Source organism: Ostrinia nubilalis, chromosome 5 (assembly GCF_963855985.1).
Source record: "Ostrinia nubilalis chromosome 5, ilOstNubi1.1, whole genome shotgun sequence".
NCBI classification, from domain to species: domain Eukaryota; kingdom Metazoa; phylum Arthropoda; class Insecta; order Lepidoptera; family Crambidae; genus Ostrinia; species Ostrinia nubilalis.
In genome coordinates, this window is record NC_087092.1 from 3,021,267 (window position 1) to 3,034,961 (window position 13,695).

At 37.8% G+C, this 13,695-nt stretch overlaps 2 protein-coding genes and 1 long non-coding RNA gene across 4 annotated transcripts; 1 reads left to right on the forward strand and 2 right to left on the reverse strand.

Moving 5' to 3' along the window:
- LOC135071688 (uncharacterized) lies at positions 1–2,245 on the reverse strand. Of its 2 annotated transcripts, none has more exons than XR_010257307.1 (2): positions 956–2,245; positions 1–438 (listed from the first exon to the last, which is right to left on the reverse strand). It is a non-coding gene; the product is annotated as an uncharacterized LOC135071688 (long non-coding RNA). The 2 variants fall into 2 exon arrangements; XR_010257306.1 differs by having other exon boundaries at positions 934–2,245.
- Positions 2,246–6,025: 3,780 nt separating this feature from the next.
- On the reverse strand, positions 6,026–8,925 carry LOC135071674 (COP9 signalosome complex subunit 5). Its single transcript, XM_063965444.1, has 6 exons — positions 8,656–8,925; positions 8,478–8,581; positions 8,263–8,393; positions 7,117–7,311; positions 6,718–6,985; positions 6,026–6,444 (listed from the first exon to the last, which is right to left on the reverse strand). The coding sequence occupies exons 1-6, from the start codon at positions 8,808–8,810 to the stop codon at positions 6,251–6,253; spliced, it is 1,047 nt and encodes a 348-aa protein (XP_063821514.1). The 5' UTR covers positions 8,811–8,925; the 3' UTR covers positions 6,026–6,250.
- Positions 8,926–10,483: 1,558 nt separating this feature from the next.
- On the forward strand, positions 10,484–12,158 carry LOC135071665 (X-box-binding protein 1). Its single transcript, XM_063965433.1, has 3 exons — positions 10,484–10,771; positions 10,988–11,398; positions 11,975–12,158. The coding sequence occupies exons 1-3, from the start codon at positions 10,623–10,625 to the stop codon at positions 12,066–12,068; spliced, it is 654 nt and encodes a 217-aa protein (XP_063821503.1). The 5' UTR covers positions 10,484–10,622; the 3' UTR covers positions 12,069–12,158.
- Positions 12,159–13,695: the final 1,537 nt, after the last annotated feature.

Genomic DNA, 13,695 nt, shown 5'->3' on the forward strand with positions numbered 1-13,695 from the left:
TCAATTATAAAACCTTTATTAATGGTACACCAGTATGGAAACCGTCACAATCTGCTGTGATCACTTTCGACGGCCAGGTCTTGCCGAAGCGTATTTTTATTTGCTATAATGCACTTCCGGTGGAACTATATATCTTCCCTACCATACAGTGTTACAACTGTTGCCGCTTTGGCCACACAAAGGTACAGTGTCGGTCGAAACCACGCTGTTACAAGTGTGGCCATGATCACACTGGTGACTCCTGTATGGTGGAGGAAGATAACGCTTTTTGCTGCTTATGTTCCGGTTCCCATTTAGCCACCAGTAAAGCTTGTCCAGAGCTGGCTCGCCAGAAGCAAATAAAACATTATATGGCCCATAATTGTGTTTCATACGCAGAAGCCTCAAAGCTACATCCACCTGCCTCCAAATCCTTTGCAGATGTTGTTTCTGCCAGCCCTGCAAAAAACATTAAAGAAATTATACATCCCACAATTTCAAGTAATAACATTCCTACATCCAATTCCCACAAAAAAACAGTTTTTCTAAAACCACGTACACCTCCACCTCCCACTCAGGGATATGACAAACGAGCCCATCAGGCACTCATCAATGAATATTCAATTCCATCTCCAAATAATGGCTGTGCATTTGATAACACTCGTACTGAGCAGATAAATCCTAGTTTTAGAGAAGTAACAAATTTACTTTTAACTTTAATTAATTTATTAACACAACCTAATAGTAGTTCACCGTCCAACGCTGCCTCTTTTTTAGATGTTTTAGTGAAATTTATTCAAAATGGCCCAAGTAAAGTTTCTCCAGTGGAACTGTCGTAGTTTGATAAGTAAGAAGAGTGAGTTTATACACTTACTCAATAAGTTTGAGCCTGTAGTTGTCGCCTTGGCAGAGACCTGGCTTAAACCAAATAATACTTGTAAATTTAAAAATTACCATTGCCTTAGAGAAGACAGACCTGATGGATATGGTGGAGTGGCTATTTTCATCAGGAACTCTGTCCCATTCTCTCCTGTAAATTTGCCTGTACATAGTGAAGATTTTTCTATTTTAGCTGTAAGTGTATGTAATATATGTATAGCCTCTGTATATATTCCACATCCCTCTTTGTCTATTATTAATGAAATTGATCAGATCATCTCTTCCTTACCAAGACCATTTTTATTATTAGGGGATTTCAACTCTCACCATCAGACATGGGGTAGTACAGTGTCAAACAATTATGGTGAAGCACTTCTTGATATAATTGACAGTAATAACCTCTGTACTTTAAATACTGGCTCTCCCACACGCCTCACAGCACCAAATCAAAATGTTAGCGCAGTTGACCTCTCTATTTGTACACCAAGTTTGGCCTCTTCCTTAACCTGGTGCACCCTGCCGTCCTCATATGGAAGTGACCATTTCCCTATTTTAATTTCCTTACCATATAATAAACCTAAAGCACTGAAACATACATCTCAATTAAAACATAGGTTACCAGACAGTACTAGTGACACTTGGCTAACTTTTAAAAATTGTGTAGAAAGTAAAATATCTTCACTCCCAAATATATCATCTGATAACCAACTAGATTGTGCCAATGCTCTTACAAATGTTCTGATCGAAGCAGCAAATGAAGTTTTCCCTCTAAAGGGAAATTTATCTAACAAAATTCCTTCACCCCCTTGGTGGGATTCAGAATGTACAGAAGCAATTAAACGCAGAAAAGAGATTGAAAAACAATATAAATATAATATGACTTCAGAGAATTTTGATTTAGTTATGTCTGTAAATAAAGAAACCTCTAAATTATTGAAAAAAAAGAAATCTGAGAGTTGGAAAAACTTCTGTCTTTCTATATCCCCCAACACTCCTTCCTCTATAGTTTGGCGTAGTATTAGAAGATTTAAATCTGTGTTTAGTGATATTTCTAGTCCATCAATACCAGAAACATTAGCTCATGACTTTTTAACCAAATTAGCTCCCCCTTGGGTACCACACAACATAGTCAGCGATGAGGCTTCCTCACACACAGTAAGTAACATGGCATTGGATTCAGACTTTTCCCTTTATGAATTAAAAGGAGTTGTGTCTAATACTAAAGATTCCGCCCCTGGGGCCGACGGAATACCATATTCTTTCTTTACTCATCTCAGTGACAACATTTTAGGTTATTATTTACAGCTCATCAATTCATTTGTAAACACAGGAACTCTCCCGTCAGAATGGAAAACACAAGTAGTGTTGCCAGTGTGTAAACCGAATAAACCCCCATCTGACGCTTCTTCATATCGCCCTATAGCCTTATCATCCATCCTATTAAAACTAATAGAACATCTTATTAAAAATCGTTTAGAGTGGCATTTTGAAAGTAAAGGCTTAATATCGGATAGTCAGTACGGTTTTAGGAAAGGAAAATGCACATTGGATAGCATCAGTATTTTTATTTCTGACATCCGACTAGCATTCACTAATAATGAATCTGTACTTGCAACTTTTTTGGATATTTCCGCCGCATATGATAATGTACTTATAGACGTTTTAAAACAGAAACTTTTAGCCCTTCAGGTTTCTTGGAAATTTACAAATTTCATCCTAAATGCTTTATATGGCCGTAATATCTCTCTAACTGGTTCTGATATGATAGATACACGATCAGTTTGGAAAGGCCTGCCGCAAGGCTCTGTTCTCAGCCCACTATTATATAATGTTTATACATATGATTTAGATTCTAGCTTATATGATAATATTAAAATTCTGCAATATGCGGATGACCTACTAATTTATACCAATAATAAATATGTTGAAGACGCCTGCAGCTCCATTACGGCCACTCTAGATCTTCTAAAAATATGGATGGACAAAAATGGGTTGGAAATATCTGCTTCCAAAAGTGCTGCTGTTATTTTTACTAGAAAACGAGCTCCGCCACCAATCCAAGTATATTACAATAACATTACTATTCCATTAAAGACAGAACATAAATTTTTAGGTTTAGTTCTTGACTCAAAACTCACTGGCAGCTCACATTGTGAATATGTTGTAGGTAAATGTGAACGTCTTTTAAATTTACTAAGGTGTTTGGCTGGTGTATGGTGGGGTGCTCATCCCTTTTCATTAAAACTTGTATACAACGCCCTTATCAGATCAGTATTAGATTACGGAATGTTTTTATTAGAGCCCGGAAGTATTACAAGTTTCAAAAATCTAGATAAAATACAATCAAAGGCTTTAAGAATAGTTACAGGCGCAATGAAATCCAGTCCCATAAACGCACTCCAAGTAGAGTGTTGCGACTCACCATTAAGGTTGAGACGCCAATTGCTCTCAGATAAATTTTTATTCCGCATAATACAATTTGATAACCATCCACTTGTAGCTAAACTTCAAACTCTATCTGATATGATACCGAATTCAAGTTATTGGGCAAATAAAACATTACCTTGTTTAATTATTAGTTTTCGGAAATTCTCTTCATTTAGTTCTCCAACTCATCGTTCTAATTATCTTCCATTATTTAACTGTAGTCTAGAGTCTCTTTTAACTCCGCCAATTATACACTATCTCCCTATTGAAAAATCAGACAGAAATGCAGTTTATTATTTCAACTTAATTGTTGATTCAGAATTCAATAATTTCCACCATATTTATACCGATGGCTCCAAACATTCTGTTGATACCTGCACTGGCGTTGGAGTTTATCATTCACAGTACAACATTGTTCAAAAAATTAAATTACCTCCTGAATCCACCATATTCACTGGAGAATGTTTTGGACTATTTAAAGCCGTGGAATATATTACAATAACAAAACTAAAAAAAACTGTTGTCTTTACAGACTCAAAAAGTGCCTTACAAGCTCTAGAAAGGTTCCCATTTAAAACTAAAATACAATTTCCAATAATATACCAAATTAGAAGTGCTCTTTATGATTGTTTTTTGAAAGGACTTACTGTACATTTTGCTTGGATTCCCAGTCACAGAAACATCAGGGGAAATGAAATATCTGATCGGCTAGCAAACGAGGCAGTGCATTGTGGAGACTTGTTCCCCTATCTGAATTATTCTCACGACTTAGTGACGTTACCTAAACTACAATATATACAGAAATGGCAAGAAGAATGGGAGGATAGTAGTGTAACTAAAGGGAGAACATTTTTTAAAATTCAACCAACAATTCCGTTGAAGCCATGGTTCTTCAAAACCAAATTTAACAAGATGGAAACATCTATCATTACAAGAATGCGTTTAGGACATACTTGCACACGTGCTCATCTATATAAACTACGCATCATTAATGACGAAATGTGTGAGTGTGGGATAGAGGTCGAGGATCTCAATCATATTCTCTTCACTTGTCCTCGTTACAGTAACCGAAATGTCCTCCTGAACTCATTAATCTCTCTCCATATTCCGTTCCCAACCTCTATAGTATGTCTATTATACTTAAACTGTATAAATGTATATAAATGTATTATTTCATACTTAAATTTCAATAGTATTAAGATATAAACCTGTTGTTCTTGTATTTAATATTTTAGTCGTTATGTATTTAGTACTAGTAGTAGTTACCTATATCCTATGTCCTCTCCTGATCCTAATTTCCTAAATTTAAATCCGTTGCCGAAAATATTTTAATCTCCCCGTTTCCCCGTTTTACTCGACTCTGGCACGGCGCATACTGCGCGGATTGCCATAAAAAAAAAAAAAAAAAAAAAAAAAAAAAAAAAGACGATTGTATGTAGGTAACTATTAAAATGTAATTTTAACTCATTGGTTTTGTCTCATATTTGAGGAATGTACTATGTATCATGAGTAGAGTCTTCGTTTAAAAGGATGCGAACGATTTAAATTTCAATAGGTAGACAAAATTGATAATTCTTAATTATCAAAAATTTAAGCTTTCTCCAGTAATACTGATATTATTATACTGTGACTCATCAAAGTCATTATTGTCAAAAATATTGACAAATCGCGAACTGTCACGGCTGTGGTCACGGCCAAAAAACTGACACGCGTCCATCCTCCGTAAGCGCCACCGCGCGACTGATTGAGATTGTCCAAGCCGTCATGGACGATTTTTTCCACATTTTTTAACATTGTAACTAAATAAGACGCAATATAAAAATTTCATCCGTTAAAAGCCCTCAAGTTATTTCTGAACTTTAGTTTAGTAAAAGATTTAGAACCTCAAATCGCTTATTTTAAAAATAAAACCATAAATAGAAAACGAATAGAGGTAACTTTGGGAATATATTCTATCGAGTCAACTTCATCAAATCGTGTTTCCATCCGTTAATAGCCCTAGAAAATATTTTCAACTATGCCCAATAAAAATCTTAGCCTTTAATTTTACTGTTTAGTACCTCAAAAATGAAAAATGAAAACCTCATTTTCGCCATTTTCTCTGCTACCCGGCCTTAAAGCTACGTAGCTTTGCGACGAGCGACGAACGAACACGATTGCACTAGCCAGCCCTGAGCCCACTGGCTAGTCTGATAAGTTTCAAAAAGCATCCCGTTGTTGGTGGATACTTTGTTGGTCAAGCACTCAATGAAAAGTTCGAAGTTTCACCAAGGTACCAGGATAACATGAACATTAAGGATATGGCGGTAGATACAAATTGATTCATTAACAAATTACTGTCCGCCCCGCCTCTTTCACACACCTTTACAATTTAAATTGCCATTTCTTTCTATCCATATTTTTTGTCCTATTTTAGCATTCATTCATTGAATTTGAATGTTTTCGTACTACCCTCATTATCTACTATTACGTGCTCTGTGCTCATATCCTACTACCGTACTTTTCTCGTAATTTATGATTTTTGAGAACACAAACAACAATGTGAGAGATTTCTTGGCGGGAAAGTAAAGCGTCATGTTTAGCAATTTTCGTTTTTATTTAATTATTGAAAAACAGTGCAACATCACTTTTCAAGTTTTCTCAAGAAGTCCGCGTCTGCTAATGAAATATCTCTCGGGTGTTATTAGGGAGCATTCAAATTCAAGGGAATTGGATAGTGTGGGAGAAATTAAAGATTAGATTTACTGGACATGTTTACTTAAAAAGAGTAAATATACTGCGGAATTGTTCACAAGTATTAATTGCATTACATTAAGTTTATGTATACAGTCAGCATCAAAAGAAGTGCCATATCACAATTAGAAAAAAACACAGGAAAACTGTTACATTTATTATAGTCCTTGGAATTATCTCCACTGGCTATAAGTTACAACTTTTGATACTGACTGGAATTTTATGCTGAAATTCACTCAATCATAGGGGTGGCAGGCGAGGGCCGGCCACTTACACTGTTGAAAAGCCTGTCTTTTATCATCTGGGCCATCAGTCCATGGATCACTTCTATGGTCGTCTTGCAAGCATCCTTTGTGGCCTTCCCAAGCTTATCTTCTGTGCGTTTCTCGTGAGGATCTGATCCAGCTACTATGAAGCCTCCACGACCTGCAAATGTTCACAATCAAATAAGGATTCAATAGCCATCAACGGCCATCACTTTAGCCTAGGCGTAGACCACAGACTTTTAGTTGGCCAATAATTGGATCGGGCTGTAAAGATTAATGAACAGATGTTTGAAAGTGCGCACATTACAATGATTTGGTATCGGCCGATTCTTAATACAAATTAGAATCGGGCCCAACTATCGGCTAAGTAAAAGTCGGTGGTCTGCGCCTAGGCTTAACTAATCATTGTCTATGACATATTATTTTATCTTACCTAATGAAACCTCACTCTGTTCCAGTTTATCAGACAGATCAAATATCTGTCCAGTCGTATAGTCAGCATTTGTGATCAGACTGGAGCTGCTCAGTGTGTTTACCCAATACTTGTTCCACAGTGAATCTAGCAGTCTACGGTCCAGTGAAGACTTGAAGTATGATACTTCTAACGAGTAATATTGCTTGCAATGCACACCAAAGTCCTCGATTTTGTTCAATGGGATTGTTTGGTACTCTGAGGGCTCTTCATTTGCTGGTTTATATCCCTAAAGGAAATAAAAATTATTGTAAAAGGGATAGCATTTTAATGACCTCCAATATCTCACTATCACAACTTGGAAACCATTTTACGAAATACAAAGCAAAAATCCACAAATATTATCTTTAAATTTCTCACCTTGGGATAAGTCCTGAAAGCGCCAAGGCATACTTTTCCAGCCGAGATAGTTCTGACGGGGTCAATAACGATCGCTACAAATGGTTCCTGGAAGTTCTGATTCAGCATCTGTGTGGAGACGTCAATGCCTGAGAGCCAGCAGCCGTAGCCAGGGTGACTGTGGTACCATCCAATAGCATTCTCATGTCTGCCTACCTGTATAACAATAGATTAGTATTTGTTTATTAGTAAATAGTAAGCTTTTAACTAGAGATGAAACGGATAGTTGTTTGGCCGGATACCGGATACCGGATATCCGGCCAGCTGCTAGGCCGGATAGCCGGATATCCGACGGCCGGATAGTTGACCCATTGTCTCGTTGCATGTCGTGACGAGTTTAGCGCCGCACAGGTGCTTCGAACGCGATCAGTGGGGCTATTAATAGACTAGACTAATCACACTTTTCGAAAATCGAATCCGTCCGAATAGAATGTCAGATTTTGCTACTTATCTAGGGGGCAGATCAATTCGGGCGATTTCGGTTGCCATGATGAGTGTGATTGAATAACGAAAATTAATCATCAATTTAATCATCATGTGATGTCATCAGACCATCATCAGTGAAAAAAGGATCGCCTATTTTATTTGGCAATATTTCAACATTAATAGATACCTATACTATTTATGTATTCGTCGTTAGAGTGAATGGCTCAGAAAAAGAAATAAGTTTTTTGAAAGGCCTTAATTATGGCTTTTTTGTAACTTTTTGGACTTCAATTAAAAGCCGTCATTATTATAAGCCATTTTATTGATATTTACCTCAAAGATTAATGTATTTCATTTTATTAATAGGAAATTGTCGTAGTTTCTTAATATCCGGTATCCGGCCGGATAGTGAGTTACTATCCGGTATCCGGCCGGATAGTAAATTTAGGCCGGATATCCGGCCTACCGGATAGTTACCGGATATCCGTTTCATCTCTATTTTTAACTCAATAGCATTGTACTACCACCAGTTCTTCCAATAAGAAAGTTTTTAAAATGGAGGGTACTTACTTGGTTACTATTTTAAATAAGGGTGGAACTAATATATCAATCTTTATTATAAGAAGCAAGTAGATTCATTCATACTTATAAGTTGTTAGGATATTAAGTTATTCAATTTACCTGTTTTGCAGCTTCAATATAAGCGGTCATGTACTCGTACGCCTGAGCTTGAGCATTCACTCTAGTTTCTGTCCCTTCAACGGGCAAGGCAAATGAATCCATCACTATCATGGTATTGGCATCCACTTTCCCTAAAAGTGAAAAATGCAGCATGATATTTGGATTTTCTTTGGCTTTGATCGTAAATATTGAATTCATATTGTAATTTAACTTACCAAGTAACAATCCCATAACTTCTAGAGTGCCACCAGACCGTGCATGCATCACCATCTTCAACAAAGCTAGAGCAGAGATTTTGATATCTTTGAAGAAGTGTGGACTGAAAACAAATATGTATTTTAGGTACACTGTATGGCTAATCAGTAATATGTAAACTACTGGGCTGAAACTCACTCTTTTTCCCATGGTTTTGCCGCTAGGATGTCTTGTTGTTGCTTTTTATCGTAACGATAAATTTCGTCAACACTGGAAACAGTCTCTATGTTATTGGACATGACCCAAGTCTTTTGGGCTATATTGGATTGAGAATCTGCGCTTGTAGACGCCATTTCGTTTTCAAAACAGTTTTTGAGAGCAAAGCGAATAAATAATCACAAAAGATTACAATTTTATTTTTGGTTATTTTTGACAGATGACCGACTGTATTTGTTTGACAGCGCTAGTAAATATTGCCTGCTGTAAAAATAAGAAAGATCGCTTTTTTTTCTTTCGTTCCAAGATCAGGGGATCAGCCCCCCTAGACAAAACGCACTTTTTGATCGAATCGAAAATCGAATCCGTCAAAACTCCATACAAAAAAGGGGCTTTTCGACCACTTATCGACTGGTTTGCGATTATAATTTGCACTTTGTCTAGACCCACAGGGGTCAAAGATCATACTGCCTAGTCATTAGGAAGAGAATCTGAAAATCAGAGAATTAAATCTCTGCCCTGTATATTACATACAGGGTGTTTGGTAAAGAGATCCGTTAGACATGCGTTTAAGCTGGGTCTCCAAAGCACCTTATTCCCTACTTATTCAACAAAAATATGTCAGCATTCAATATTTTTTAAATGTTGAGATGTTTTTGGTGATTGTGTAGGGCAAAACACGCGCTGGAGACCCGGCTTTCTTAATGACTCATAAGTCCGCCAGTGCCGCCGATTGATACCATAAGCTAAGCAATACACACCTCTCCTGTACTCCACTCCATTCTTCTTAGTTCTTTTGTTATTTAACGTCTTTTTCATTCTTTTCTTTAGCCAGAAATATAAAAAGCTACTACTTTATGTAATAACTAGCTTTCCGCCCGCGGCTTCGCCCGCGTGGAATTTTGTCTGTAACAGAATAAACTTTATCGCGCGCGTCCCTGTTTCAAAAACCGGGACAAAAACTATCCTATGTCCTTTCCTGGGACTCAAACTATCTGTATGCCAAATTTCATCGAAATCGGTTCAGTGGTTTAGGCGTGAAAGCAAGACATACAGAATTACTTTAGCATTTATAATATTATTATAGATTATACCTACCTACCTATAATATGTAATAAGTGAGTCACAAAATGACGCAAACAACGATCCGTCTACTCACACTGTAGGTCACGGTAAGCTTTGCGCTTATTGCATCAGATTCGAATGTACTAAGTAACTTTAAATCAGATCAGATTATGTAGCATCTTTAATATTCTAAGATTATCATTCATTTGTTATAATAAAAACTGTGTTTTTGATAGTGACGCGACGCCGCGGCCGGTGATGCAATATTATTTGTGTACCATACTACCATACATACAATACATTACTGCCTACATTATGCAATTTCGCCGGCAGGAATGAAAGTTAACAACAATCGAGTACACCTTAGTACAAGCTCATAATATTGTAATAATTAACGTATAAAGTTTATAATGTGTATGATGAGCTATTTGTTGTTAGTTTAGAATTGTTATTTATTTTATTAGGAACCTATTTCAAGTTTGGGAAAGTTAGCAGCTGCGTTTTTAATTTGAATGAGGCGACCATTCCCGCCACTCAATAGAGGGCGGTGACGTGATAGTGTGATCTCTTTCTAACTTCAACAAAATATCATTCTTGCTCTTTCTCACATAAACGAAGGTGGTCACGCCCACTCATAAGTCGACCAATCACAAAACACCACATACGCTTTTGAAATCCCCCAGCGAAAATTTTATTTATTGACGTGAGCTCGATAATGTACGACGCAATCTTTTGTTACTCGCTCGCGGAGATATATCGCAGAAAAGTGGTCTAACAAATGGTGGAAAACTAATTAAAATAGCATGACATCAAGACATTAGAGCCTAATCAGTGGTGTGTGGAGTGTTTTTTGTTTTGAAGCTGTACTTGAAAAAGGAATCAAGATGAGTACACCGATCATCATCACTGTGCCCAACAACTACTTGACGGTGGATGATATGGACTCGAAGGTCGTAGTCGACGTTTCATCGCAGCCACCGTCAAGGAAGAGGCGCCTGGACCATTTAACATGGGAGGAAAAAATGCAGAGGAAGTGAGTACAATGCTTGCGTGTCCGCTTATCACAATAACGGTATCGCAGTTCAGCAAACGCTGGACGTTCTAGTAAATTCATTGCGCGACAAATTCCCCCGGATCTATCGACCCGAGACCAAGTTATGCTGGTGGTTCAGCCAGCTATTGAATGTCCAGTAAAACTTGAGCCGCACTTGTTTCTAGAAAATGAGTAATCACGAAACAATGTTTTTAGGAAACTGAAGAATCGTGTGGCGGCGCAGACGTCGCGGGACAGGAAGAAAGCTAAAATGGACGAGATGGATCATCGGATAACGCTTTTGGCTGAGGCTAACGAGCGTTTGACGAATGAGGTGGCGAGTTTGAAGGCTTTGAACGAGCGTTTGTTGAGTGAGAACGCATCGCTTCGCAGCGAAGCCGCGGCGCGGACCGTCGCGGGGGCCCCAGGACCAGCAGAGTCTACTCCTCAGCAGAAGGAGGGGCCCCCGACGGCGATCCGCGCGGCGCGCCTGCTGCTGGCGATGTGCCTCCTCTCGCAGACCTCCTCGCTCACCTCGACTCAGAAGAATACCTCGACACCCTCAATCAACTTGCAGAATCCCTCCTCAAAGAAATTGATGCAGGTTCTGCAGGAGCGGTTGAAGATGTAAGTTATGATTTTATAACAATATTGTAAACCTGCTATGTTTATTTGCTATGTGCATGTTAAACATGATCAAGGAAAACCCGAGCCCAACAAACAAGTTTGGGTTTAAGGAAAAACTTGATATCCCCATACATTATTTGTTGAATGTTATCTAATTCCGGAGGTTTTGATGTAAAAGTACCTATTTATTTACCTGTTAAATTTTGAAGCAAGAATAGGATGATGCAATATTATGGGTAGTATTGCATCATAGTCTACTGCACTACTAATTATACTGGGGCACACATGTTTTATCTAAGCAGGTCAAATTAAGTAATATGTGTAGATAAAAATGCAAGCAAGTCTGTTCTGTTGTCTATAAAGGTCTCATTATTTTCAATACCAATAACAAAAATTACTTGTAATGGGGAAACTCACATGATCTTATCTCACATACAATACCAGATATAAACGCATAGTCATTCAGCAATAAAATGTCAGCACCTACAATGGATAAAAAATATCAACGGTTCAATATTTGTCCGTTGCAATTGTATAACAGTGAAAGGAAACTAACATCCCTTTTACTTGTTACAGGTCCCAAACCGGTTCCCTGGAGAGTGCCCTAAAGGAGCTCAAGTGGTGGGGCCCGCAGCAGAGCAACTGGAATCCGATGAAGGTGCAGTCGTAGACCTCAAACACGACGTCAACAGGATACTGGCACAGCACTCGTATGCGCACCGATACACGCCCGACGTAGTCATCACGCCCGCACCTAAAGAGGAGCCTGGCAGCGACAAGGGAGATATCTTCTACGCCAGCTGCGACGAAGCAAACGACTGCATTACCATAGAAGTGAAATGCGAAGACCAAATCGTTGAAGAAGTCACACCGATCAGAGTTGACACAGATTTCACAGACAACACTGTGTCACTCGAGTGTGACCTCAAGATGCTGTCACCCATGACACTCTCCCCTAAGTCAATCGAGGACAATCTTCTCTTATCGCCCACGCACACTAGCCTCAGCTCAGACCTCGGGTACGAATCCCTGGCCTCCCCCCTCAGTGAGCCCGAGTCCATGGACTTATCAGATTTTTGGTGCGAATCATTCTCAGAATTGTTCCCTGGCCTAGCGTGAGGGAACAATTCTGCATTTGTTCTCGCCAAAGACTGATTAGTTTCTAAGCTAGTGTAAGACATAGGTCTATTAAATTGTTAGGTTTATTTATTATTATTAAATGACAAATTTAATTATTGTAATCAAATGTTTTTATTATGTTAGGCGTGTAGTTGTTGTACGTACGAAGTGCTGTAAATAAACACGTGTTCTGTGAACTTGTTGGCTTTTCTTTATATCCAATAATAATTTAATCGATGGGCCCAGAATCTCTATCAATAAGCATCAACAACCTACAGCTTGCACAAGGCCTAGTAGTCAAATCAAAATTAAATATTAACAATTTTCATTAATTTTATTATCGTTGTGGATAACGATTTCAATATAAAAATGAGGCGTTATCGACTCGGTCTGAGCTACTAATCAGAGTACCTATGACCGGCGTTGTCCTACATCCATTATTCATATTAATTACTTTTAAACGACGGTCATGATAATTTAGAACAAATCAATCACATTTTATCTTGATAAGTGGTAATAACACTAACGACAATATAAACTTTCTTTAATCAAAATTTAGGTATGGCAATAAAGTGTAATGAAGATTTAGATGTTATATCATTATTGTGTACCTAGGTATTAATTATTGCTGTATGACTTACTGAACAAAATATCATGATTTGCATAATTTGTTCAGGTGCAACTTTCAGTAAAATTAACTTACTTATCGTAGAAAAACAACGTGACCTTCGTTTCTATAGCTTGGCAACAACAGTTAAGTGTGTATGTATATCGAAAACATTTCCACGAGCTGATAAATATTAATTGATATTGAAATTCTAGAAACTATGAAATACTTATTCATGATGGGAGTTACTTGGCAAATAAAAATACACGAGTAAAAAAACATTAAATATATTTGTTAAAATATTACAGATTCAATAAAATCTTGTCTTAGATTAATACATAATTACAGCTATCTCGGTTAATGTAACCCACACTCTGTCCGCGTTATCAAGCCATCGAAGCGCGGAGCAATGGCGGCCGGTCTCGGCGCGACAAATAATTTCCTTTAGATGTTTGTAAACGAGCAATATTTAACAATATTTCCCGGCAATATTACGCTGGTTTGGCAATATTCGTAATTCTGAATATTGCTCCTCGTTGATTCGGTGTATTTTTGCAAACTCGACCATGCT

What these genes read in the sequence shown, in the direction of transcription:
- LOC135071674 (XM_063965444.1), bottom strand. Translation starts at nt 8,810, where the DNA reads ATGGCGTCTACAAGCGCAGATTCTCAATCCAATATAGCCCAAAAGACT. An exon ending in AGTTATGGGATTGTTACTTG is followed by an intron (nt 8,394 to 8,477) that starts GTAAGTTAAATT and finishes TTTCACTTTTAG; the next exon opens with GGAAAGTGGATGCCAATACC. An exon ending in CTTTCAGGACTTATCCCAAG is followed by an intron (nt 6,986 to 7,116) that starts GTGAGAAATTTA and finishes TATTTCCTTTAG; the next exon opens with GGATATAAACCAGCAAATGA.
- LOC135071665 (XM_063965433.1), top strand. Translation starts at nt 10,623, where the DNA reads ATGAGTACACCGATCATCATCACTGTGCCCAACAACTACTTGACGGTG. An exon ending in GAGGAAAAAATGCAGAGGAA is followed by an intron (nt 10,772 to 10,987) that starts GTGAGTACAATG and finishes CAATGTTTTTAG; the next exon opens with GAAACTGAAGAATCGTGTGG. An exon ending in CTGCAGGAGCGGTTGAAGAT is followed by an intron (nt 11,399 to 11,974) that starts GTAAGTTATGAT and finishes TACTTGTTACAG; the next exon opens with GTCCCAAACCGGTTCCCTGG.